Genomic DNA, 25,613 nt, shown 5'->3' with positions numbered 1-25,613 from the left:
TCTTGCCTCTCTCTACACAGTCTCAAGTTGACTGACTTTTTGAAACATCTTGCAAAAGCTCAGAGATTATGGCAGTGAGCTTCTTGTGCCACTGAGAGGAAGGGAGATCACCAAAGCCCATGCTCCCCAGAAGGCAAGAGGCAGTGAGGGAAGAGATTGGGAATCTGCAGCTAAGCTTGTTCCAAATCAGTCTCCTTTCTCTTCCTTTGCCCTCCACCAACAGCCTTTTGTTGGCGTACCCTTGACAAGCTAAGCTTCCTTCCCTGGACACTTCCTCATCTTGCTCTGGCCTCCCTTCCTCACTTAGGGTTGTCTACCTTTTCATTATCCCTTTCATCTCCAAAGTGTCCAGGTCATGCAGCCAGATGCCTCTCTGCTCCCCACTTCTCACCCTAACAATGTGGGCCCAGGCCATCTCTCTCCCATGATGGGGCAGCTTCTCCTCCACTGTGCCTCAGCTACCACACTCAGCTCCCCCTGACCACAATCAATGTCCACTCCCATGGCCTGGAGAAAAAAACCCATTCTTGGTTTGCCCTTGAGAATCTTATAATCTATTTGGATCAATGAGATCAACTTTTCCAAAACAACTAGAGAACAATATAAGATGAAATGTACTTTACGGCTAAAAATCAAGTGAACACTTTAGAGAACATTTAGAAAACATATCCATATCCTGGTAACTTTCCTTCTAAGCACATGGAGAAAAATTGCTCTGTGGAACATCTTACAGTACTCCAATGTGCTCTAAATGACAACTGTGTAGTTTAGCTTTCTCTTTGGGATCCTTAGGCCTTCTTTAGATACTGTAGATACTCAGTGATCCTGTAGATACTTACAGTCCCTTGATTAATAAATAATAATACTGGGGACCAGAAGAGGAGGGGAGGTTCCAGCCCTTCAGCAAGGGCTTGCCTAGGGCACAGGATGGCGTTGACACACTTCAGGTGGCCCCCAAACCTGGCTGGGGAGTGTGGGGTGCCCATCAGGTTGTGATGATGTGGGGCCTCTGCTGCCAGACAGGGAACACTGCTAAGTGAGATGAGGCCATCCTGGGGGCAGGGGGGTAGGGGTGAGGTTAAGGGAAAAGGTGGGGGGACACTGCCTCCAGCAATTCTGCTCACCTCCCTCACTCTTCACCCTCTGGGGATTTCCTGGAGGGAAGGGAGAGGAAGTGGTTAATTCCAGAAGCCTCCTCCTCTACTAAGCAATTTTGCGGGGGGCAAGTCTGTCCCTGTGGGCAAAAACAAATGTCCTTTCCTGCAATTTTAGGTGCCGAGGTGAGAAGAATCTGACATGGAAACAGAATGCACAGCAGTAATTATTATTCCTTTGTAAAAGGCTGCTTGTGTCAGTGACACCTGTGATGTACCTGTACTGTCACGCTTGGGACTCTTTCTTAATGTTCACAAACTCATCCCTTTGCTTTTGAAATTATTTCTTCCTCCAGGAACTGTGACCTGCCTGCGGTAGCCTTGGGTGGTTCTTCTTTGTTCACAAAGGTGCTGCTGTACTTTGTTCATGTCAACTCCAAGCTACTGGTGGGGGCAAAGGGGTCCTGGCTGCCCTGCCTGTTGGGGAGTTTAGCAAGCTCCTATTGGTGATGGCGACTGTGAAGATGAGGACCCCAACCAGAGCTAATTTGTGTAGCTGGGGAGGATGGGGAGCCACCCTCTGCATGTCCCCCTCCATGCATTCAGATCCTCCTTCATGGCAGAGTCTCACTCTTTCCTGATTCTCCCATCCAGCAGTCTTTCTTCCTTCTTGGGAATTCCCATTGCACATTGATTCTGCATCTTGGTTAAGTCACAAGGCCTCTGACCTGTTTTCTAGTTAGTTTTGTGCATTTGTTGGTCTCCCTATGGGCTGTAAGCTCCCGGAGCAGTCACCTGCAGGCAGACTTGGATGTAAATGGCGCCCCTGGAGTGGGCAGAGTACAGCTTGCCCCCCTAACTCCAGGTGCCCTTCCCCACACCCCTCACAATGCCTGCCAGGAGATGGTCTACTGAGAGAAGGGAGGGAGGGAGGGAGGAAAGGGAAAGGCGGTCTGGCCCCAGCCCCAGGCACATCCCCTTCCCAGGACAGTGGGATCCCCTTTCCCCCTTAGGGCATCAGCTTTGCACTTATCAAGGTCTGGCTCGTCACTCATCTTCTCTCTGTGCTGTTTAAGGTGCTGCACTGAGCCGGGACCAAGGGTAGCGTGGGGGTGCCGAGGCTGGCACTGACCTGGGAGGGAAGTGAGCCTTGAACTTGGTCTGGAACATCCTGGCCAGGATGACGAGCAGCAGCACCAGCAGCACACTGGTCGCCGTGAATGCCACGATCTTCCACGTGGTCAGGAGGGTCTCGTGGGTGCTGGGCCACGTTTGCTCTGCCGTGCAAGAGAACAGAGCAGCCAGTGAGGCCTCCAGACTGCGACGGCTGTTAAGGTTCCCTGCATGCTCATGTGCTGGATTTATCTGGCAAATGGAGTCGCTCACAGCATCCCTCCTGCCCATCCCCCATCCCCGATCCCCCCCCCCCCCCCGCAGAGACCGGCGCCAGGAGCTCTGGCGTGTTACAATACATGAGGATACACGCAGCACCAAAAACCGTCTCCAGGGGGCGCTCTGCGCAGATGGAAAAGACACCCACATGTTCATATTCCAGACCTGGGGAGAGCTGCCTGCTGGAGGGCCAAATGATGTGCCTGCTTCTTGGGCAGAAAATGAAGGGGGAGAGGTCCCTTTCCCCTGGAGAAGTGTTATTCTAAAATGAACCAATGGCGGGAGGAGGGAAGCTGGGCTAAAGATCTTTGTGGGTGTTCTGGAGTCCACTGTGGGTTGGAGTGAAGAAAGGGACAGAAAGATAAAGAGAAGTGCCTGCTCCATGCTCCCCCCACCTCCGCCACCTCTGGCGGATACCATGTCTGCCAGGTAAGGGGAAGCATGAGCAGACCCTTCCAGAATCGATTCTTACCCTTTTGGCACAGCCACCCTCTCTCTTATATTCTCCATCTGCCTCTTAGTCACTCTCCCTCCCATCTTCTCTCCACTCTTTCCCCTCATTCATTAAATTTACCATTTTTATGTCTCCCCCATACCCTAGAGTTAATACTTTTCCCCACATGATGTGTCCAGGAGAAAAAGTGTGCAGCGATCGCCACTGCTCAAGGCAGGTGGCCATGGGCACAGCTTAGAAGATGCTGGAGCAGGTGGGCAGGACCGGGGAGGGTGGGAGATGGTGGGGTGCATGCTGGAGCCGAAGGTCACAGCTGAACAGTTGCTACTCCAGTGCAGTTGGGACCAGTGGAAAGGTTGGTTGGAAAGTGATTTGTTATTAACTATAAAGCACTGAAGCTTGCAAATGGCCTACATTTCTTTAAGTGAGAGCAGGTTTTACCAGTAATGAAATCATTTGTATTCTGGTATGCTTCCTTGAGTGGAAGAGGAAGGGGGAGTTTTTCATTCTGGTCACACCCGTGGGGGCCTGTGTCCTGCATGAGAAAGCAATACCTTTTGCATGTGGAAGGGAAAAAGGTTGAGAGAAGAGAGAGAGGACTGAGGCCAGGGATCTGTCTGTGGTTGCTGGGAGTCAAGGTGCCCTGTTCAGAGGGTCAGGATTTTTAGCCTGTGAATGAGTAGGTTCATGCTCCTGACCTTCTTTTCAGGACCTAGAATCATCTGGCGCAGAGTCTAACGACATCAGTCCCAGATATCCATAAGGACATGTTTCCGTGTCCTGCTCCTACCCGTGTGTGTGTGTGTGTGTGTGTGTGTGTGTGTGTGTGTGTGTGTGTGTGTGTGTGTGTGTGTCGGAAGGGGCTGGGCTCAGTATATAACCACCCCAGGGGGAGACCTTTGATCTGCTTACCCGACTTGATGCAGTAGACTTGGTAGGAAGGGAACCACTCCCCGTACTGGCAGGTGATATACTTGTAGTCACTGGTGAGGCTGTAGCCGGGGTCACAGTAGAACTCGACCACGGTCCCGTGGCTGTAGCGCTCACAAGGCCGCGGATGGCAGATGAAATCTCCATGACTCACCATTGGAGGCAGTGGACAGACTTGGGCAGTGGGGGAAAATAAGAGTTTCAGAACCACATCCTTACCCGGTCTGAAGCCCTCAAGATATAGACTGGTCTAGGCGAACGTGATGACCTAAAGATGTGCTGGTAATCAATCATCAGACTACTGAGCTATACTAGAGACAGCTCCTTTGCTGGCATCTCCCTAGAAGGTCAGAGGGAAGCCTGTTACAACATTCTCAACATGTGCTCCCACCGCATGGTGTTGTAAAGTACATCATAAAAGAGAGGCTCGCTTTACAATGCAAAGAGAATGCCTAGTTAACAGATAGTAGTAAGCTACTCTACTAACAATGCATGCTAATATGTGCCAGACAACCTAGTAAACAAAATGAAGATATTTATGGACAAAAAAATCTTTGCTGAAAGGAACAGCTATCCCAAGCCTGTGAATATGGTAGTAATTCAGGACTGTTCAAACCCCTAAGTCAGTGTCCCTAACCTGAGTCCCAAATGCCCTGCCGGGGTTTGGCCACTGACAAGCATGGAGCAGTTCTCCGGCTCTGCTTGCAGATCCAGGCCACAGCCTCCTGCTCCCAGGCATGACGTGGCCATTAGGGGAGAGCACAGGGCTGAGAGGCATTGGGTTCTCATGACTTTATGCAGATCATTTGCTTTGGGCCTTGCTCTTATTCCCTGTCAAACAGAAGCTTATTTTACCCTAGATGATATTTTAGGATTTTTCTGACTCTAATATTCTATGTTTTTAGGAGGAAAAAAAAAGTTGTTTTAGTTTCCTATCTTGAGACGCCACTCTGGGCTGCAAGGTCAGCATGCTTCCATCTTTGTGGCCAGGAAGATGACACTAGTAGAGTTTGGTGGTTGTTTATTTCATGCCACAGAGAGTTCTCTTTCATGTTGGAGGACTCAGAAATAAATAGCATCACCACAGGTCACATTCTTCAAGAAATAACCAAACCACAAGTCTACCAAGGCCAGCTTCAAACCCACATGTTGACGTACGCATACACAAAAAACACGTTAATATTTGAGTCCCTTCCTCAGGGTAACCTGATGCCCCAGCCAATGCAAAATCCCAGGCACCACCCTGAAATGGCCCACCCACGCACACAGCCGACCCCAAACTGGCAGCTGGAAGGCACAGAAAAGTGTGGCAGTGGCACTCACGGGCAGCAACAAGTGTCCACTGGGGTCGGACCACCAGATGGACCCCCAGCTCAGCTGGCCCACCCTGATGGAGGCATGCCACGGCACGGGGTAAGAGACACTATCTCTGATCCTCCAAACAACACTGGAATGCAGGTATTCTTGGCTCCTTTTAGAGATGAGGAAACAGGAACTCAGAGAGTTTAGGTTCTCTGGAAGCAACTCAAGGAGTGGGTAAGAGCTCAGGCAAGGCTTTAGAGTGGCGGTGCCAGGTGAAAAAATGGAGTCCTGCAAATGTTAAACGATTTGCTCAAAACTTAACTGAGGCTTAACTTGCCTCAGGTTACCACTCTCTCATCCTGCCAGTAGGTCAAAGGAGTGCTTGATCTTCAGGAAAAAATAGATTGAGGAACTGAAGAGACAAGAAGTTAGTCCTAAAGTGTACTTCATGAAACAGACCATTGGGAACTCCTGTGGTACAATCGGACTCCTACATGTGGTGGCCAATAATCAGGACAAACTGGACTTTGAGGATGGGTCAGTCCTGAAACAGTTTCTTTCTGAAATGGAGATGTCACCTAAGACAGAGCAAAATGCTTTGAAAACAATGAGGCCATTCAGGCAGCACATGATGCTGTGGCACAGGAAGGCCAATGTCAGGTAGAGGACAAAGTGAACTTTCATGTTATTCTGTTTAACAATGTGGATGGCTTCCTCTATGAACTTGATGGATGAATGCCTTTCCCAGGGAACCATGGTGCCAATTCAGAGGACTCCCTACTGCAGGACACTGCCAAGGCCTGCAGAGAATTCACTGAGCGTGAGCAAGGAAAAGTCTGCTTTTCCACTGTGGCTCTCTGCAAAGCAGCCTAATGCCCTAAGAAGGGACTTACCTTTTTTTCCCTCTCCCCTTCAATATGAAAATGCACACTTATCAGTGCAGTCTTAAATACTTCAGTACTTGCAAAACACAGCTGTTCTCCTTAGGTTCTGCAGAAATGCTCTTACCCTGAGCCACACCCAAGCACTAGCAGCTCAACTGTCAATCAAGCAAAGTTAGGTGTAAGCTTCAGTTGGCAAAGCATTTCCCCCCAGATTCACTATTGTATGTCTTGTACCTTATTACCTAATGCTTTAAATGGTTACTTTGGCTTGTGTCTGTAAGTTTAGGCCTTGGATATGGTTTAACTGTTTGTCATTAAAAGGAATAAAACTTTTCCACTGGTAAGAGAAAGAAAAAAGCTCAGGCTAGCACCAGACGAGCCTAGTTCTAAAAGGTGGCTGGACTATTCACCAGCCTAGTGACCCTGAGCAAGTCACTTCTCTGAGCTTCAGTGCCCTCATTTGTAAAATGGGGAACTCTGAGGATTATTGTGAGGATTGCTAGTAAGGGCTTAGTTCAGAGCTGGACATATTATAAGGGTCAGTCAGGAACAACCAGGACCTGAGTGCTTAAAAGAGGGGTTGCAATGGGTAATTGCTTACACAGGTGATGGAAAATGGGAAAGACGAGGCATCCCAGAGACTAGCAAGAGCAGGAAGCTACCACCATGCCTAGACTGTAGGACGAAGGGTTCCTCGTTGCTGTGACCCTTGAGAGGAAGCTGGAACTATGGAAGGCTCTCCATGGGGCATAGGGTCTGGAGGAAACTCAGATAATGCCTGAAATGCTCCCCATCACAAAGAGGGTATGGTAGTTCGAAGGTGTATGTACCCCAGAAAAGTACGGTCCTCAAGTTAATACATTCCTGTAGGTGTGGGCCCACTGTAAGTAGGATCTTTGGGTGAGTCAGATCCTAAGATGTGACCCACCACATTCAGGGTGGGTCTTAATCCTCTTACTGGAGTCCTTTATAAAGGGCATAAACACAGAAAGGAAACCACAGAAACAGAGAAGCCACTGAAGCCAGAAGCTGAAAGCAGTGAAACCCAGAAGAGAAGGGAGAGACCAGCAAATGCCGCCAAGTGCCTTGCCATGTGATGGAGGAGCCAAGGATCACCAGCAGCTGGTCTTCAGGAAGAAGGTATCATCCTGATGATGCCTTGATTTGTACATTTTCACAGCCTCAGAACTATAAGCTTGTAAACTAATATATTCCCATTGTTAAAAGCCAGCCCATTTTTGGAGTGTTGCATTTTGGCAGCCTAGCATACTAAAACAGAGGGCGAGGGGAAAATACCCTGGTTTCTCCCATGTGCCAGTCCTCCAGTCTCTCTCTAGAGTCTCCCTCTTGGCAAAGACAGTGGGAAGCCAGCGGACAAGGGAGACCAGGAAACACAGCAGCCTATAGGGGTCGGCCTGCCTGCCAGACAGCACAGAGGAAAGCTGAGGCAGGGGGCAAACAGGACCAGGTGAGCACCGACTCTGAGGCTGGTGCTCGTTCCACCCCTCATTGTATCTTCTGGCCTGGCACACACCCTCCACTGAGCTGCCCCTGCAATGGGGGCACATGAGCCAATGAATTTCCATTTCTACGAAGGGGTCATTTTCAAATCATTCCCTCTAGGCATTCTATGAGCATCCCCAGTAGGGAAACAAAGCAGCTGTAAAGTGAAGGGAAGGACAGAGAGGAAGAGGCACCAACAATGAGAGAGGCATCCTGGGAGGCAGCCAGGGACACGCCGGGAGGGTCCCCTTCAGTGGCGCAGGTTATATAGAGCAGTGGGGCTTTCCTATCTGACTTTGCAAACAAGTCTCTGAGGCCCACTGCAGGACTAGAAAATTACCAGGAGCATTTTCCAGGCTGAGAGGTTGTATGAGAGGTTGGAAGAACCCTTGCAAATGTTTGCATGTTTGCTACCAGCAGCATTTTCAAATCATTGCATGAAGCCCTGAGGCAAATGGCTCCATGATGTGCTAAAGAGTCAAAGGGAGGGGGCCCAGGGTGGAGTCACTCAAATCTGTGTTCAAATCTCAGGTTTACAGCTGAGGAGCAAAAGGGCCTTGGGCACGTTGTCTAACTTCTCCGGATCTTAGCTTCCTCGTCTGTAAAAGGAGGGAAACGATCCCAACTCTTAGTTGTTGTAAGAACTGCTTAACACAACCATCTGGAACACAGAAAGCGCTTAATAAATAATAGCTGTGGGTATTACCGATGCCCAGACTCTCTGGACTTCCCATGCTGCCCCTTGCTCCAGGCCAGCCCGAGACAATCAGAGAAACAGGATGCACCTCATTGTCGTGTCCCCCAGAGGCCAGATAAAACCCATCTATTGTAGAGGCTTTAATTCCGATGTTGTCATAATTGGCCTGTAGTGGAGATACATTTCCCCCTGCTAAGTGGAAACATTTTTCTTCACACCTTGCAGTGCTTCTAATGATTGCACCTGGCAGGCCATTAGCTTTGCTCCAAGGGAAACCCCCCCAGATTGTGGTAGGGGCAGGCAGTGGGAGTGTCTCTTTTAACTTGGAAGGAAACAACGAAAGTGTCGTTAATCATAAACTTGGGAAAGCTTATTTAAAAATAACAATATAGGGATACAGTAACCTCAGGGGACTTTTCAGCTTCCAAGACAGCCTCTAACTATGGGGCTAAAAAGAGACAGATAGGTGCAGATAGCTGCAGACAGAGGGACACACTCCCACACACAGAAGCTTCCAGCACACGGCAGACAGCCACGTGTTCCTAGAAATTCCCATTAGTAAAAAGGGAATTGCTTTTCCTTAGAACCCTCTTATTAAGTCTGTGACTCAGATCCCATCCATTGGTAGTAGTGAGTCAAATAATATCTGTGAAAACTTGTGGGTGGCCTGAACAAAGATTCTTCTACAACGCTATTTTTTTTTTTTTTAAGTGTTTCTTACAACTTTAGACATTATTAGCGATGGTTATCAGTTTTGTGAGTCTTGGAATCTGGGCGTTCAATGCTTATAGGCAGAATGCAAGCAATGCTCTGCGGAGACTCAGCTAGAAAACGGGTAATGATTACAGTCCATCCGGCGTCAGAGACGCGCTGCTCTCTGTTTTACAAAGGAAGCTTACAGCTGCTTTCAGATTAGCAGGAAAATTTGTAACCATCCAAATAGGTGCAGAGTACAGTTTTTCACCACAGTTACTCTCTCTTGGAACTTGACAGTGGGGGGCTAGATTGGGGGAGAGGGGTAGAAGATGGGTGCAGACGCACTGGGAACCTCAGTCTGCTTTGTTGTTGGTTGAGAAGGGGCTGGGTTGGGGTTGGAGCTGGCAGGTGATGGGCTGCGGTCAGGCTGCAGTTTCCCTGAATAAGCCCTCCCTATCACTGCAGCTTCCTCTGCTATACTCGGGGAGTTCCACTCCCTCTCTGGTTATGTCTGCCCATTCGGATTTAATTCCAACACAAACACCAGCTCCTTCACGAAGCCATCCCTGACCTCCAGTCAGTGACCTGGGACTTACCTGGCACTCTACACATATTACATGCCTTATACTTGTGCAAATTTGTAAACTCTTTGGGAGTAGGGATTGTATTTAAAAATTTTTTGTAACTCTATAGCATCCAACATTATTCTTGATAATTGCTGTTATTTGAATGAATGAAAACTTCAAAGTCTTCACTATAAGCCAGATCTCCTCCCTTGCCCATTATACTCTCATGGGTGATGAGCTGTCATCTTCATGCTGTATCTAGTCCCATCTTTTAATGGGAAAAAAAGTTAAGACATGATAATAGGTTTTTCCTAGCTTCTTACCACATGGACACAACAGGAAAATATTTGTGTATGTTTTATGTGTATTTGAGTGATGGGAGCCAGGACTTTGCTAGTCCCACCACCTCTGAAGAATATACTACAATAAAGTCAACATTCTAACACCTTCAAAACAAGGCCATTTGGTTCTTCCCATGAGGCACCTGACAGGTGTGAAGATTACAACACAATATGGTATATGATAAAAATGGAATTTTTAATCCAAACATCCTTTATTGTATGTGGACAACATTTGGAACAGAGACATGGTGGCAATCGTTGAGGAAAAGGTGAGTGTTGGGGTGGGGAGAGGACTGGAGCACAGTGCAAAAAATAAAATGCAGTAGCTGCCAACCTGAGGTGTGGAAAATAAAGTACAGAGGAAAGATGGTTGGGTCTTCCTCCTGAAAAAGAAGTATAAAAATGAAAAAATAGGAAGACTATTTCTCTTAACTGAAAAAACCCAGAAAAGCCTTTCAAGGGGCTCCTGCAGTTTTATGGACCAGCCATCACTCTGGACATCCGGCAGCCCTGGATGGGGCCCAGTCTTCACCTGCCAGCCCCGTGCTTGACTGTGGCTCTGTAACTTGGTGATTTGGAGCACAGGAGATGGCCACCCAGTAAAAGAGACAGAGCCCTGGAAAGTTGTTCCTTAGCATTCCTGAGGAAGACAACCCCACTGTCAGCCTTTCACGGGGGCAGCCTGGGGAGCTGGGAGAAATTAATCTTTTCTTAATATTAGGCAGCATCTCAATGAACCCTAGAAAAGCAAGAATGAGGTTTAAGCCCACAAAAGTCTTTCACCAGGGGTGTGATGGCATTTAGGGCAGACAGCTGTTCCTTGCTTGGGGCTGTCCAAGGCACAGTAGGGTGTTTAACATCTTCGCCCTGACACACAGACTACCAGCAGCACTTCCCCGTCAGTCATCAGAACCACCCCGAATGCCCCGACATTTTTCCAATGTCCCTAGCATCACCCCTTGGAATCCTGGCCTGCTCGGCACCCTTAGCTTTGACCACTGGCCCAGCCCCACCCAACCAGCTGGCAGGATGCCCAGTGATGCCTTGGGATGGGGATCTGGGGCTTGAAACCCAGTGCAGACAAGCTGTCTGACCTCCGGCAAGTTAGGTAACCCCTCTGAGTTTTCTCGTCTATCAAACAAAGACATTAATACCTACTAGCTAGAGCCGTTGTGAGGATTGCATGAGCTAAGGGCACCGAGTAAGTGGCTTGCTAAGGAGGGCTAATATTAGGTATTAATAGTACCTGCTTTTTTTATGGAGGGGAACCCTGCCCCCAGCCTAGCACAAGGTGAAGCTGCTGGGGAGTATGGGGAGAAGAAAGCATTTGCGGGTTGGTCAGGATCCCCCAAATTCCTCATGCTTGTCCAACCCTGCTGTTTCCCTGCCTGAAGGTGGATCTCCTCACCCTGGAGTTGGGAGAGGGACCCCTGGCCAGATGCTCGTCTGTGAGTGGCAGCCCAGAAGAAGGCAGCTGCAGAGAGCCCGTGTAGCAGGCTCTCTACTGGAGCACACTGGCTCTCTGGTCATTCCAGTAAGGGGACACCATAGGATCTTCTCCAGAGACGGATGCTGCCTGGCTCTCTGAGGCCTGTGAGGCTCACCAGCCAAGTTCATTTAAGGAAGCAGTGCTGGGCTCCCCACCCTCTGGAATCCTGGCTGATTTATGGCAAGTGGACTGCACTGTCTTCAGCCAGCCTCCCTCTCCCCTGATGGGACACACAGTGAGTGGCCTTCTCCCACCCAAGTCACTGCTTCTTTCTCTCCAGCCCTCATTTTCCCCCCCTCAATTGGAAGAGACAGCGGGAGTGGACTGATGGGACATATTTTGGAATCAGAAATAATAGGACTTGTTGAGAGATGGAATTGGCGGAAGGTTGGGGGTGTTGGGTTAAGGGAAGAATCAAGGTGATTCGCAGATTCCTGACATTAGTACCTGGATGGATGGTGGTGCCATTTATGAAGTCAGGTTTTTATTTTGCTTTGCTTGTTTTGTGGGAGGGGAGGGGTGCCAAAAGTTTGGCTTTTGACTTTTTAGGTTTGAGCTGCCAGTGAGACAGTCATCCAAGTGTCAACGAGCAGCTGGACAAAGGCATGTTAAACATACAGTCTCCAGCATAGACTGGATGAGCTCACCTAAGAGAGAGGTCCCAGTCCAAATCCTGAGAAATCAGACAGGAGAAAAAGAGACTGGGAAAGTAGATTGGGTTGTATCACAGGGACAGAGTGGAAAATGTTTTGAGGAGGAGGGAGTGGTTCCTAGCAAGTGGAGAAAGATGGGAACAGAAGAGTACCCATTGGATTGGCCACGTGGAAGTCACTGGTAACTTTGAGAAACGCAATTTCAGTAGAGGGGAAAGGAGGAAGCCATTTTGGAGTGAGTTGAGGAGTGAATGGGGTGGGAGGTGTAGACAGCTCTTTAGGGAAGTTTGCTGAAAGGAAGCAGCAAGTGGGACAGCTGGAGGGCCAAGGGCAATTCCCCGATCCTGACCCAACAGGAGCTAAACATCTCACTGATATGTTGGTGGGAGCTGTCCAACACGGAGGAAAAGATTGGTGATGCAGAGGGGTGGGGAGGGAAGTCATTAAGAACGTGGAAGGAGATATGTTAGTTTCCTAAGGCTGCCATAATAAATTATCACCAACTGGGTGGTTAAAACAATAGCAAGTTATTGTCTCACAGTCCTGGAGGCCAGACACAGAAATCAAGAAACTGGCAGGGCCATGTTGCCTCTGAAGGCTCCAGGAAAGGATTCTTTCTTTCTTGCCTTTTCATAGCTTCTGGTGGTTCCGGCATTTCCTGGCTTGCAGCTGCAGCACTCCCACCTCTGCCTCCGTCTCCACATGGCCTTCTCCCCTCAGGGTCTGTGATTCTCCCCCTTCTTATAAGAACCCGATAAGGGCCCACTCTACTTCAAAATGACCTTGTTTTAACTCAGTCCATCTGCAACGACCCTTCTTCCAAATAAGGTTGCAATCTGTGGTACCAGAGGTGAGGATGTCAACATATCTTTTGGGGGGGCATAATACAACCCCTAACAGGAGATGTGATCCAGGCACAATGGGAGGACTGGCCTTTGGTGGGAGTAGGAAGGAGTCAGAAGGAAGAACTGGAGCTTGATATAGGCACAAATAGACTGGTAGAGAGGGTGGTGGAAAGATGAGGGTTTCCTGTCTGAAGGCTCCCATTTTCTGAATAAAGTATGAAGTGAAGCTGCTGCTGGGGATGGGGAAAAGGGGGACTTAGGGTTGAGAATTATATATCACTTATCACAAATCCTTAACTCATTTACATAGTTCACTATGTACAAAAGAGAAAAATAAGGTTTGAAAATGGTCTATGTGCGTCGTAAATATTCACACAAATTATTTGGGGGGGGTAGTGGAACAGAAGAATGTAAAGCAATATTTTAATCTATACCATCTAATTTTTTAAATCCTTCTCAGCCACTGAGCCTGAGTGCTTTGATTGGAAGTTTTAATTCTTAGTCTTATGAAAGTTCCTGCAGTCTTCTGGATGTTCCTCATGTAGGAAAGAGCTGCCCCTTTAGTCTGCACCTTCACATCCACCCCATACGGCTGCTGGTGGAGGCCACTGGCTGCTCTCCACAATCCTTGCTCCCTTCTTGCAGCACTGAGCAGAGGCAGTGTTAGCCAGTGAATTGTGCTAGTTATTTCCAGTCTGGTCGTCACCTTCCCTTGCTATTCCAAGTGCAGTCCTCACACCACCAACTTTGGGATCAGCTAGGAGCTTGTTAGACATGCCAAACCTCAGGCTATGACCCCAACCCAATGACTCAGAAACTTCATTTTAGTGCAATCTCCAGGTGATTTATATGCACACTATAGTTTGAGAACTGCTGCCTCAGATCATGAGAAAACTTTGTAGCTGAGCTCAGTGGTGAGGAGCAGAGAGAGCTGGCACTTAATACCAGATTGCAGATCCTAGCTGGTCCTGAAGAGCATGGGGAAGTGATGGGAAAGCCTGTGATTCTGTGTGTTGGGTGCAGGGTCCCCCCTCTTTACCTCCCTGCTGGTGTGACTCTGATAGAAACCAGAAGTACAGGGACTGTTCTGCTCTGACATGTACAGAGCCACCCAGACCTCTGTCTCTGACTTCTAATAATCAAACTGCTATCGAACCAGCGGTCTCTAGTCTGATCTAAGTTTGGGTAATGGTCCTAGGAAGTTGGATGGAGCCCTCCATGCCCAAGTCATAGCTGTCTCCATCTGAAACTTTGCTTTTAGCTCAGGGAAAATCAATAAACATTATACAACACATTACATTTTCCACTTCTGTTTTGTTGTAACAACCCAGAAGGCCAATAAATGTGTCCACCACGGGAAGCAAATGATGGCAAGGCTGGGTGTTTGCTTGTTTTCTGGCCGGATGGAGCCTCATGTTCACTTGCTCAGAGACATGCTGACAGATCAAATTAAGATCAATATTACCAGGCAGCCCTGAGGGAGGAACTCTGATCTGCTTTCTGTCTCAGAGTCACCACATAAGGGTATCCCTGAGTAAATGCAGAACGCATCTAATGCAAACAAGTATAGCTTCTGTGCAAAAAAGTATAGCTTCATGTAAGTAATTTGAGGTCTACTTTGGTTTTGGAGTCATGAAGACTCTGAGGAGCACATAGTGAGACAGCAGGTGCAAACCCATGATTTACTGTGGCAGTCTTTTTTTTTTTTTTTTTTTTTAATTAAATTCAGTTTTATTGAAATACATTCACACACCATACAATCATCCATGGTATACAATCCATTGTCCACAGTATGATAACATAGTTATGCGTTCATCACCACAATCTATCTCTGAACATTTTCCTTACATGAGAAAGAACCAGAACAAGAATAAAAAATAAAAGTGAAAAAAGAACACCCAAATCATCCCCCCGTCCCACCCCATTTGTCCTTTAGTTTTTATCCCCATTTTTCTACTCATCCATACACTAGATAAAGGGGGTGTGATCCACAAGGTCTTCACAATCACACTGTGGCAGTCTTTTGCAGCAAACAAAGGCTGGTGCTGAAATTAAAAGCTTTCATGTATTTGCGTTTCTTTGCAATGACTGATGCACCAATGGCTAAACAGAAGAGCCATAATCACAAGGTGAAAACAAATCACAAAACATCTGTCTGACATAAAAATGTTGGGAGTTTGGTGAAACTTTCCCAAAATATGATGCCCTACAGTTGGGATGCCGGATGGTAATCAGGGCATCTTTTGTTGAAGGGGGAGAAATCGAGAGGCACAAAATTAAAAAGGAGCGTGTGTCCACAAGGTTACAAAGAAAGTACATGGGTAAGGAGCATTTTGAGTAAGTCTTTTCTCTCTCTGCAATCGGCAAGCTCTTCCACCATCACGGATGACAATGGAGTTAAACATTGCCCGTGTATCCTGGAGATTCTCAAACTACTCCTCCACAAACTGGACCAAGGTGTCACATCATAAATTTACCTAAATGTATCAGATTTTCTGAACCTTGAGTTTGTCTCCCATGCATTTTTCTTAAAATTTTGGTGTCTTCCTGTTCTTGTCTATTAGCAAGCCCTAGCAGATGAGGAAATAAATAATTGGGTAGTCAGTTAATAATTGTGGGAAGCAACTGACCATGCTTTGTTCCTAGCTGTATGTGAGTGTGTGTGTGTGTGCGCACACACATACACACACTTATGGGGATGTCTCTCTGTTATACATAGAAAACAACCATGTTTTCTGTCTGGTAAAACTGTTTCTGGTTTACACAATAGAATTGCTTTTATCAGTATTTCTTAGTGTTCCGCAAAAAGGTATGCTATTCTGTGAAGAGTAGCATGCTTTTCTGACACATGAACAGATTTGAGAACCACTGGCTTAGAAGTTAGAGAAAGTGAAAAGGGAGGAAGAAAGGGGAAAGTTATCTAGGAGAACATAAAAGGGGACAGTGTGAGAATACGAGTGAGAGAGGAGACTGAGACGATAAAGAAGCCAGTGAATTAATGATAGCTCCTAGAGGCTGCCTTAAATAGCACAAAGTGAACATTCCTGGGTTGAAATCCTAGCTCAGTTACTAGCTATGTGGCCTTGGGCATTTTACTTAACCTCTTTCTGAGCTTTAGTTTCCATCCTCTATAAAACAGGAAAAATAATACTTACATTGCAGTGTTTTTAAAAATAGAGTTAGAAGTAATATCTGTAAATCAACAATGTCTGATGCAAAAGTAGATGCTCAATAAACAGAGACGGTTATTATTATTATTGGCTGTATTGTGAGCCAATGGGACAAAACGCAAGAGGTAATTACAACATTTACCAAACACCTGTAGTGTGGACAGTATAAGCACATTATTTCACTTAACTCTAAAAACAGAGTGGGTGTTGCTATTGCCTCATTTATACAGATAAGGGAATTAAGGCTTGGAAAGGTGAAGTTATTTGTCCAGGGCCTAGCAAATAAATAGCAGAGCTGGAATTTTATCTTATGTGATACTGACTCCTAAACTGTGCTCTTTTGCTGATTTTTCCCGGGGGGTATTTTTAAGTGTACATGAGGGAAAGGGAGCATAGGACATATTTTACACAGTGGTGTTAGCATTTGGAAGAGCCTTGGGCCATTAGAGATAGGGGAAAGGCCAGCTGGGGCAAACCTTATAGGCATGGAAGGGATGCTCCCGTTCAGCTCAGTTGGCATAGCAGGGTGCCATGTACTCAACCAGAGGAGAGGCTAGATCAGGAAGGGGCTGTGGGCAGAGTGCAGAGGATGCTGGCTGACTGGGGTCTGGGAAGCTTTGAAGACAGTCCTGCAAACTTGGAAGCAAGAGGTAGAGGGCAGGCCAAGGGGAGTCTGCTTCTTCCCAAGCCAAGACAGGGAGAGCATGAGCCCAGCACTGGACTGGTAGGGGAGGCTGAGCCCCCAGGCCAGGTCCATGGGGAAGTGGGCAGCTGGAAGAGAAGGCAGACAGAGGAGATGGTGGCTTCAAGCAAGTTACCTGGCTAAGGTCAGAATGCCTATCCGAAATATCTAGATACTGAGATTTCTAAAAGTGAAGTAAAAAACAATTGTGAACATTAAAGTCATTAATTCATGAGATATGCTGCAGTCTAACACAAGAAGACTAAATCCCAGGCCTTGACCCCCAAGAGTTCCCTGGGGAGATGTCAATCATTCTTCTCTTCGGGTAGTGCCAGCAGAAACCAGGTTGGGGATCCTTATGCTTTGGGGACAGTAGAGAGTCACTCACAGCTAACTCAAAGGGCCATAGCATCTTTGAAAATGGCCAAGCAATAGTCTCATTCGCTATTTTAGCCAAGGTTGTCTATAGAATTCTTGGCTTCTCAGTTTCCTATGAGTTTACTTTTTAATTTCAAAAACATTTCCCTCAGAATTAAGATATTTGTGGTATGAAAGTACAGACTGATGTAGTAGGCACAATTGTTTGCTTGTGATAGCTTAGGTTAAAGACTAGTTTTAAAATCTGAATTCCAATATGATTGGCTTCTTTTTTTTCCTTCATTTTCACATCCACTTATTTTTCCACCTTTTTAATGCCCAAGACTATTAAATCCTTTGACTTTGGTGGAAGAGGTAGGGTTAGAAAATGCATTAGGTTCTCGCCCATTAAAGAACAAAGCAGCCAGAATGGAAACAAGATTCCAGACTTTTCTTCATAAGCCACAACTACTAGGAGAAATTTGAGTTATCAGATGAAACACTGTTTTCTCCAAACACTCTAAGTTTAGGGAAATTTGGGCACAATTTGGATGTGGGCATCATCTTTTTGCAAAAACAAAACCAAGAAAACCTCTTCCCATACAAAAGGCATTCTGATTTCTGGGTCTATGAAAAAACAAAACATACAAGACACACAGATAACATGGAGAGGTCTGAATATTTTACCTACCTATCACCCTAGATGTCTAATTACTTTGGGAGGAAGGCAGGAAATTCTAACAATCATTTATGAAGAAAAGTGAGGATGGGAGTGGGAGCTGAAGAAAAGAAGGAAAAAGGAAAAGATGGGGAGAAATGACCCCTAAACCACCCTGCTGAATATCACCAAGTGACTGCCAGCCTGAAAAAGGCCAACGAGTGACTGAAGGGGTTTATGACTTCTGTGTTGCACCTGATTGCAAGAGGTTTTATTATCATGAAATAAATACAAGTCACCTAACTTCCCAGAGGAAAGAAGGAAATAAATTCTGCCTGGGACAAGGATGGAGAAGATATTTTAGAGTTTAAGGACACACACTGTGAATTCCCCATTTGTACTGGTAATATATTTTCTGAGCATAATGAAATCACCCTCTAGCCACTAGCTTCAAAATCACCTAAGGAGCTAGTGGCTCCAAACCACAGGTCACAGAGCTTGCCTGTTGCTCAGCTCTGCACTCTTTGCAGTGACCTGACATTTCAACATCAGAAGATAAGGACTTCAGCTTCTGTGCCTGTGAATCTTTCAAAAATATGAAGTCTATAGTGCAAACCAAGAATAAGTTTTGGTGAAGAAAAAGGACATGTCCCTTACTTCTGTACCACAAATAAAACCCACCCTGGTCTTCAACAAAGGGGTAAAGTAACTTGGCTACAGCATGGAGGGTGTGGAATATGGACTGATTCAGAATGGTGATACCTGGGAGAAGCTTGTATGTATGATTCTTGCTTGTACGAATAGCTCTCATTGCAGAAAAGTACCACTTTCCTACTGACAAAATCACAAAGGGCTTTGTCAGAACCATGCCCTGAGAGCAGTTTCAAATCTCTAGATTTATTCGCTGACTAGTCATTCAACCCCATCCCTGTGCCTAGCACATGAGAGACATTTCCATAAAGACATGAGTGAGGCCTCGGCTCGGACCACGGGGCCTCCCACGCTGATTCAGGCTCCGAGCGGAAAGCCCACCCCTCTTAGAGCTCAGAGGCGGGTCTGGTGGGATTCCGTCTCTGAATGTGAGTGTATAGGGAGGGGGTTATCCTAGTCCTTCTTGGTGTTCTCTTCCTTTTTTGATTTGGTGGGAGAAATCATGCCACAGATCAGCCAGCTTTGTTCCCCTTTGGTGGAGAAAAGAATCACTTTCTCATCTTCCTTTGACATGAATCTAAATCTCTACATTTGAATGAAATTTAAAAAAAATAGAAAAAGATAATTCTAAGAGTCCAGGACAGACAGGATTCATAGTCGTGTGTTTCAGTGAGGCTAAAAGGAAGGTGAAGTGCTGAGGCTGGGGCTTGCTGGGGGCTAAGGCTAGTGAACAGGGGGCTCGGAGGCAGAGGACAAGGGAGAGTTCAGGACCATCTATCGTGCCAGTAGTCATAAAATCCAAGAGCAAACAAGCCTGTAAAGTTGCAGCAGAGCAGCCTGAGAACTTGGTTTTATTTGAAAAATAGTAACAAGGTCTCTTGGTTTTCTTAGCACAGAAAGATCAGTGTTTCCAGATTTAATATAAAAAATGAATAATGAAGCTTTGTGATGCCATGGCACAATCTTCTCTTGAGTACAAGAGAGATATGTGACCAAGAAGAGGAGGAAGCTCCAGTGGCAATTACTCACTGCTAAGGAAAAAAAAAAAAAAAATTTAAGCACAGTGATCCCTAGAAATGCTGGTATGACATGCAAGCAGTTATTTTCTTGTAATCACTCTGCTGTAATGTATGATCAGTACATGGAAATGTTATTAGAATAATTTACTATTGCCTGTGAACAATAAAATTAACAGGATTGCTTGCTATTTTGCATTTCCCTCTAATAAAGGACTCTGCCAGGGTCATAGGCAAGGCGGTTATAATACAAATAGTGCCGGATATAGGCATTTTCATTGCCAGGGAATCAAACAGCAAAAGGGAATGTTGAGTACTAACCTATATGCCAATATGGAAGAACACACTTTCAGTTCACAATGAGACCTCCACGTTGTTGCAGACAGGGCTTTGCTAGTTAATGTAGCTAATATATGAGAGGGGAAGTGCAGGCTGGGAAGTGCTGGAGATTTCCCCTTTCCCAAACCCAGGGAACACACTTGTCTTCAAAGGGAATATCAGTTGCTTTTGTTTTTAAGAACAAGATTTAAAAATCCCATGAGAGTTTAACTGAAGTAAATGGGTTTCTAATTAGGGTTCCAAATTAGTCATCTACTTACATATTTGAAGACTGGGAGTCTGAGGAGATGGGGGAATTTTTGCATGACCCCAGGCAAATCATTTCATTTCTCAGGTCTCAAGTTCCTAAGGGAGTAGAACTAGATGAATGATTTTCAAACTTTGCACTGGCAAACTCTTTCTTCAAATAAATCTTAAGTGGGAACACAATATGTAAAAGGAGCTATTGGGGAGGGGGTGTGATGATGTGATGAGACAGCTGGAAGAAACCAGCTTGGGCCCTCTTTGCTTCTTGGGGAGCTCCCTGGCCTCAGGGCCTTGGGGATGTCCAAAAACCACTGCCCAGGTGTTCCCTAACCTTTGATAAGCCTCTTACATTGGGAAGAGGAGAGAGAAGGGTATAACCTGGGGCAAGCAGATAAATCAGAAGCCCTCCCTGCACCCTCCCACTGCTATAATGGGTAAAGAGGAGAGAAAAAAGGCATTTGTTGTTCTTTTTTCCATTTTCTGCTGCCTCAGATGGGATCTAGCTGCTGGCAGAATCATGGGTGGGTTTGCAGGGGCTCTGAAGGCCCAGGAGAGGCTAATGGAGACCATGGTCCCTGCCATTTGGTCTCTTCTGAATGGTGGGAGGCCTGGGTGGGTGCTGCTGCCACTACTATCACCAAAGTTCAGGAAAGCAGGGTGTGTATTCCTAACAGTTGTGGCCCCACAGTGCTTAGGACATCTCTGTTTACCTGGAAAGGTGGAAGGGAAGAAAAAGGGAAATGTCCCACATTATCCACCACTGCACACAGTACAGCTTGGGGGCAAATCATAAAATGTATCCCTCTCCCTCCTCCAAAACCTTTTACATGGTAAAATTCAGATTTCAGGAAACATTAAAGGAAAAAGAAGAACCAAAAGGCAGTCTGAGCAGATTATTCAGATGGCAGGGCTATGGTCTCTGCTGCAAAAGGCAGCTCAGTGCAGTAGAAAGAGCCAAATCAGGGCTGGTCTTAAATCTTGGCTCTGCAACTTACTACCCAAGGCCAAGTAACCAGGCCTGTTTCCTGTCTGTAAAGAGGGAATCAATACCTGGAGTTGTTCTGAGCTTAATAAAGATAACAAGTTAAGTGCCTCGGACCAAGACGACTCTCAACAAACATCTAATTCCTTTCCCTGCTCCTCCTGTTAGTGATGGAGGGTTCCTGGGGAACATGAGTCTCAGGGAAATTCTGTCAGCAGTCATCATGTGGAGAAACTCGCCTAGCTCCCGCACCCCTCCACTCTGCCACCTGCCTCCCGAGCCGCCCCAGGCCAGGGCAGCCTCTCTGGGAAGGGAGTGTCTGGTTAAGAGCAGAGTCAAAGCACGTGACTGCCAGGAAGGAGCCTCAGTGGTCAACTCTTCCAATTCCTTCCCCTTGCAGCTAGAAAATGGACACCCCCAACCAATAAGTAGAAAGCTAGGGTTAGAACTCATATCCCTAATTTCCAGCAGGTTCTCCAGGTCCTAGAAGTGCAAGGGGAGAGCAGTGTGGGTAGAAGGTGTGGGCTCAGGAGGCACCTGGGCAGGGTTGGGGCTGCGAGCGCTGCCACTTTCCAGCAGGGTGGCCTTGAGAAGCAGGGGTAAGCTCTCTGAGGCCTGTTTCCTCCCCTGCAGGTTGGTGCTGCACTCACTTCTCACAACTGTTGTTAGGATGAGAAATCATGTACAAAAGGTACCTCCCCAATGCCTGGCCCAGAGTGGCATCCAAAAATGTCAACTGAATCAAAGGAAGTTTCAGTTATCATAGCCAAACTTTGGTGAACATATGCCACGTTCCAGGGCTAGACGTGCAGGGAAGAAGAAGATGCTTTGCGTCACATAGCAAAATGAAGTTCACATTTCTGAACACTTGTTTTCCCTGTTGGAGCAGGTAGGTGAGGTGTGGAGGGAGCTCCGGGGGAATGGACTCTCCTCACTGCGAGGCAGCCTGGGGGTGCCAGAGCCCGCGGCTGGAGGCGGAAACTCACCTGGCACGCCCAGGCTGGCACACTCATCTCCTGCACCATCAGTTCCTCTCTACAGAGGAGGTGCTGGGGTGCGGTGGGGCAGTGGGGGGCGGGGGTGGCAGGGGGAAAGTAAATTGGTAGTTGAACGTTTTCTAAGCTGTGTATTCTATGGTCAAGGATCCCAAATGAGCGTCATTAAATCCCCGATGTGATTATTGTTCTTCTATTTCCCTCATTCAACTTAAAATCCAATGCAGAATTGTTTCAATTAATTAAGGGACCTGATCTGGTGCGAATGTGGACTTCAGAGGTGAGAGAGACCCCGACTCTTCCGTGCTTCCCTGGTGAACGGTGGCAGAAGCAAGGGTACAAGAACCACCCTGAAGAGTTTTCCAACTCTGGTTTGGGGAGGTGACATAGCAACATTTGACCTCAGCCTGGACAATAATTTACAGCCATCTTCTTGGGAACAGGCACGACTCCTTTTGTTCTTTGAATTTTCCTTTTGTGAAATGGGAACAATAGCAGCAGCACCCGGGGCACAGGTGGGCATTATAATACCCTGAGTGTTACTCCCTGGAGCTTCCTTCCCGAGGGGCTCTCACCCCTCTCCTAAGGCAGGGCAGGGTCCCTTATCTGATGAAGCCCAGATTTCTCTGCTGTGTATTTGCTAATCCCTACACAGGATTCACTCCGATGTCTGGAGGCAGGACTAAGTGAAGGCAGGATTTCTGGAGGAAGAGATCACCTCCGGCACCTCTTCTACCTGACCGTGGTTTGACTTGGGAACAAAGGAGACTGCAAATGCAGCTCGGGAGCTGGGAACCCTCCACATCCAACCTGGCTTTGAGTTTTGATCCCATATAAGAACCTTTCAAGTTATTTTACATTTGGCCAAACAGGGCTTTTTGATTTCTTGTTTCTCCTCCTTTTCTTAAAAAAGGACACAGACCCACAGGTACAACTAGGTTCTTAGGAAATCACACTGCGGCACTGCCTGTAATTGAACTGAAGCTGCCTGATTAAAGATCCATCTCAGATCTTGTGAGCTCTGAAAAGAATGGGAAAGGGAAAAATCACTTTGGGTATTGGTCCAGTTTGGGGATTGGTCGAATTGAAAAACAAAAAGTTTGAGATGTTCAGCTTCTAATGAGGTCAGGTTTGCTTGTTTCTGGGAGAAATGCCAGCTGCGATGATGAAAAAGCCTGTTGAAAATGTCAGCATCGGAGAAGCCACTGCCTGGGTCATTACGAGTGAAACCTTAGGTACCTGCAGTTCCTGAAGGGGTTTATTCCCCTATTTGGGAAAAGCAAACAAACAAGCACACCAAACTCCCTGGGCTCCCGGGCCCACCTCACTGCTTTCCTGGAACACCTGTGTTCCCGGCTGCCTTCTGAATGGAGACGGAGCATCAACACAGCAAAAAAAAAAAAAAAAAAAAAAAAAAAAAAAAAATGACTCACCAACCCGATCCTCCCCAGTTCTTTCACAGCCACTTTAAAAATCCTTCCAGGTGGCCTCAGCATAGGTAACAATCTTCTCTACTGCCAGAGACCCTGGATAACTCACACATGGACCATTCAGAACCTAGCACCATCTGCCTGGAGAGAGCTTTCGAGAACACAGGAGAAATGTAAATCCCATGAGAGCGGAGACCGTGTACAACCCGCTTGCCCTGCATTCTCTGTACCCAGCAAGATACTCAGCATATAAGCATAAAAAATTTTTACTGCATGAATAAATAAATCTCAGGCATTTATTTAAAACAGCACATACCACTGAATTTGATTTCTTTTTTCAAACTCTAATCTCAACTTAAAGCTTTCTAGATCTGATCCCATCTTTTTTCCTACAGATCTACCGAAAGAATGACTTCTGGTTAGAGGATCAAGTCCTCTACTTTGACTATTAGGGAAACAGGAATTTTTATGTGGGCGGGGCTACAATTAAGGACTCGGGAATTCAATCTCCTGTTCTGACCCTGTTACCTGCCTCAAGGATGTGTATAGTCATGTGATCTCCGCTGTTGTTAACCTGCCCTTTGAAAGAGATGCCCCTGAAATTCCTGATCCAGGTATCCAGCACCACTGGGTACTACTTCAAGGAATTTGAAAACCTGAACATGAAGAGAATGTTTCAGATACTTAAGGCTTTGGGATGGTTCTTCCCCATGTAGAGAGAGAGCCCTTTTCTGCAGCCACTCCTAGCCAGCGTCCCCTGCATCCCCAAGGGCACAGCGTCCAGGGGATTCTGGGTGGCCATCGCCTCGTCTTAGACTGCCCCTGTGTGAATGCATCCCTCCCTGTAACTATGCGCTGCAGGGTTACTTCATCTACTTATTTTTACACCTCTCCATATCCTTCCATATTCCTGCCCTTCAGACTACCCTTCCTGCCCCTCACAAACACACTAAGGCATTTTGTTTAGGCTGATGAGCTCCGAAGAGCTTCAAAAAGCACAGTTCTTCTACAAGAGTGAGATGTTCAGACTCTCTCTCTTCCCGAAGCGAAAATGGAGACAGAAAAACATGCTTCTGTTTGGCCTCTGGGGAAAATAAACCAAAACAAAAAACAAAACCCCAAATCCCTGGGCAGGAATTTTCATTTTACAATTGTTATATCACCAACAGAATTGTCCTTTTACCCTTCCCAAATGCATAAGTACTTGTGGACCTCTTGGTAAAAAATAAAGCATGTGTGTAGGTGGATGCTGCCTATAATGATGCTGTTTCTTTAGATAAATGATTTTGTTGTTTTCTTCTCCCCATTAGACTGTAAATTCTTCAAAGTAAAGAATTGCGTCTTTTTCTTTCTTTGTAATTCCCCAGTGCCCAATTTGGCTGTTCTGTGCCTAGCAGGTGTTCAATAAACACTGCTGGCAACATGAATTGAGTTCTTAGCACTTATAAATGAGAAATTACTCACATCCATTCTCAAAGGTTTCATTTTTTAAAAAAATATTTTTTGGATTGAATGTGTGTCTGCATATGTGTGTGTGTTTGTTTACTTAGAAGACAAAAAGACAAGAGATTAGGGTGAAGAGGGCCAGAGAATGGGAAATATTAAGATACACACAGACAAGGAAAAGCATGTAATGTAGACCCACAGTGATCCTTCCAGGTCCAAATATATATATATATACATATTTTCATCTGTTTTAATGTGATTTAACTCCCATTCTGGTTCAAGACTTCAGGTGTTTTATTCCACAATACAGTGATGGTAAAACAAATTGCTCCATGATATTCCACTCTCAATAAGATGAGTGCAATACTGCAGGTCTCAAAACACATGACCTTTTACCCTCATACTGGGCCTTGGGATTTTTGCCACCTTCGGTGGGGCCACCAAAGCTTTTCCTTCCAAATTATAATCTTCTTCATGAAGCAATCTACCAATTAAATGTGTGTGACAGCTGTTACTTTGAACATTTGCACCTGTGAAAGTCTCCCTCCTAACGCTTTCTCCATCCCACCAGGGAGAGGTGGCATCATGCAGTGGAAAGAGCAGTGGACCAAGAGTTGGAGAAGATGGGCAAGCTGCATTATCCTTCAAGGCATCCGTGTCCTTGTCTGTTCAAAGGAGAACAGTAACCCCTGAGTAGCTCACTGGCTGAAGTGAGGCTCCACCGGAACCAGGGGACAAGCGGGGCAGTAAGGGTTCACTGCCACCTGGTGGGCAGCAGGATGGTGTTTGGACCCC

General features: G+C 46.5%; 1 protein-coding gene and 1 pseudogene across 3 annotated transcripts in view; one reads left to right on the top strand and one right to left on the bottom strand.

Annotated features, from left to right (window-relative positions):
* The window catches only part of SUSD4 (sushi domain containing 4), a 132,703-nt gene that overhangs the window by 5,297 nt on the left and 101,793 nt on the right, over positions 1-25,613 (bottom strand). For 2 of the 3 annotated variants that reach the window (XR_005214831.1, XM_037823198.1), the window contains 2 exons: positions 3,853-4,050; positions 2,227-2,371 (listed from right to left, as the gene is read on the bottom strand). Coding sequence is in view for 2 of the 3 variants with exons in the window: in XM_037823198.1 (XP_037679126.1) it covers positions 2,227-2,371; positions 3,853-4,050 (343 nt within the window). In the remaining variant the exon portion in view is untranslated. The remainder of the gene's footprint in view (positions 1-2,226; positions 2,372-3,852; positions 4,051-25,613) is intronic. The other variant, XM_037823194.1, reaches the window with a different exon arrangement.
* Positions 5,567-6,045, top strand: LOC119524516 (annotated as a pseudogene).

Source organism: Choloepus didactylus, chromosome 2 (assembly GCF_015220235.1).
Source record: "Choloepus didactylus isolate mChoDid1 chromosome 2, mChoDid1.pri, whole genome shotgun sequence".
Classification (NCBI taxonomy): Eukaryota; Metazoa; Chordata; class Mammalia; order Pilosa; family Megalonychidae; genus Choloepus; species Choloepus didactylus.
This window is presented reverse-complemented; position numbering and strand designations above follow the sequence as displayed.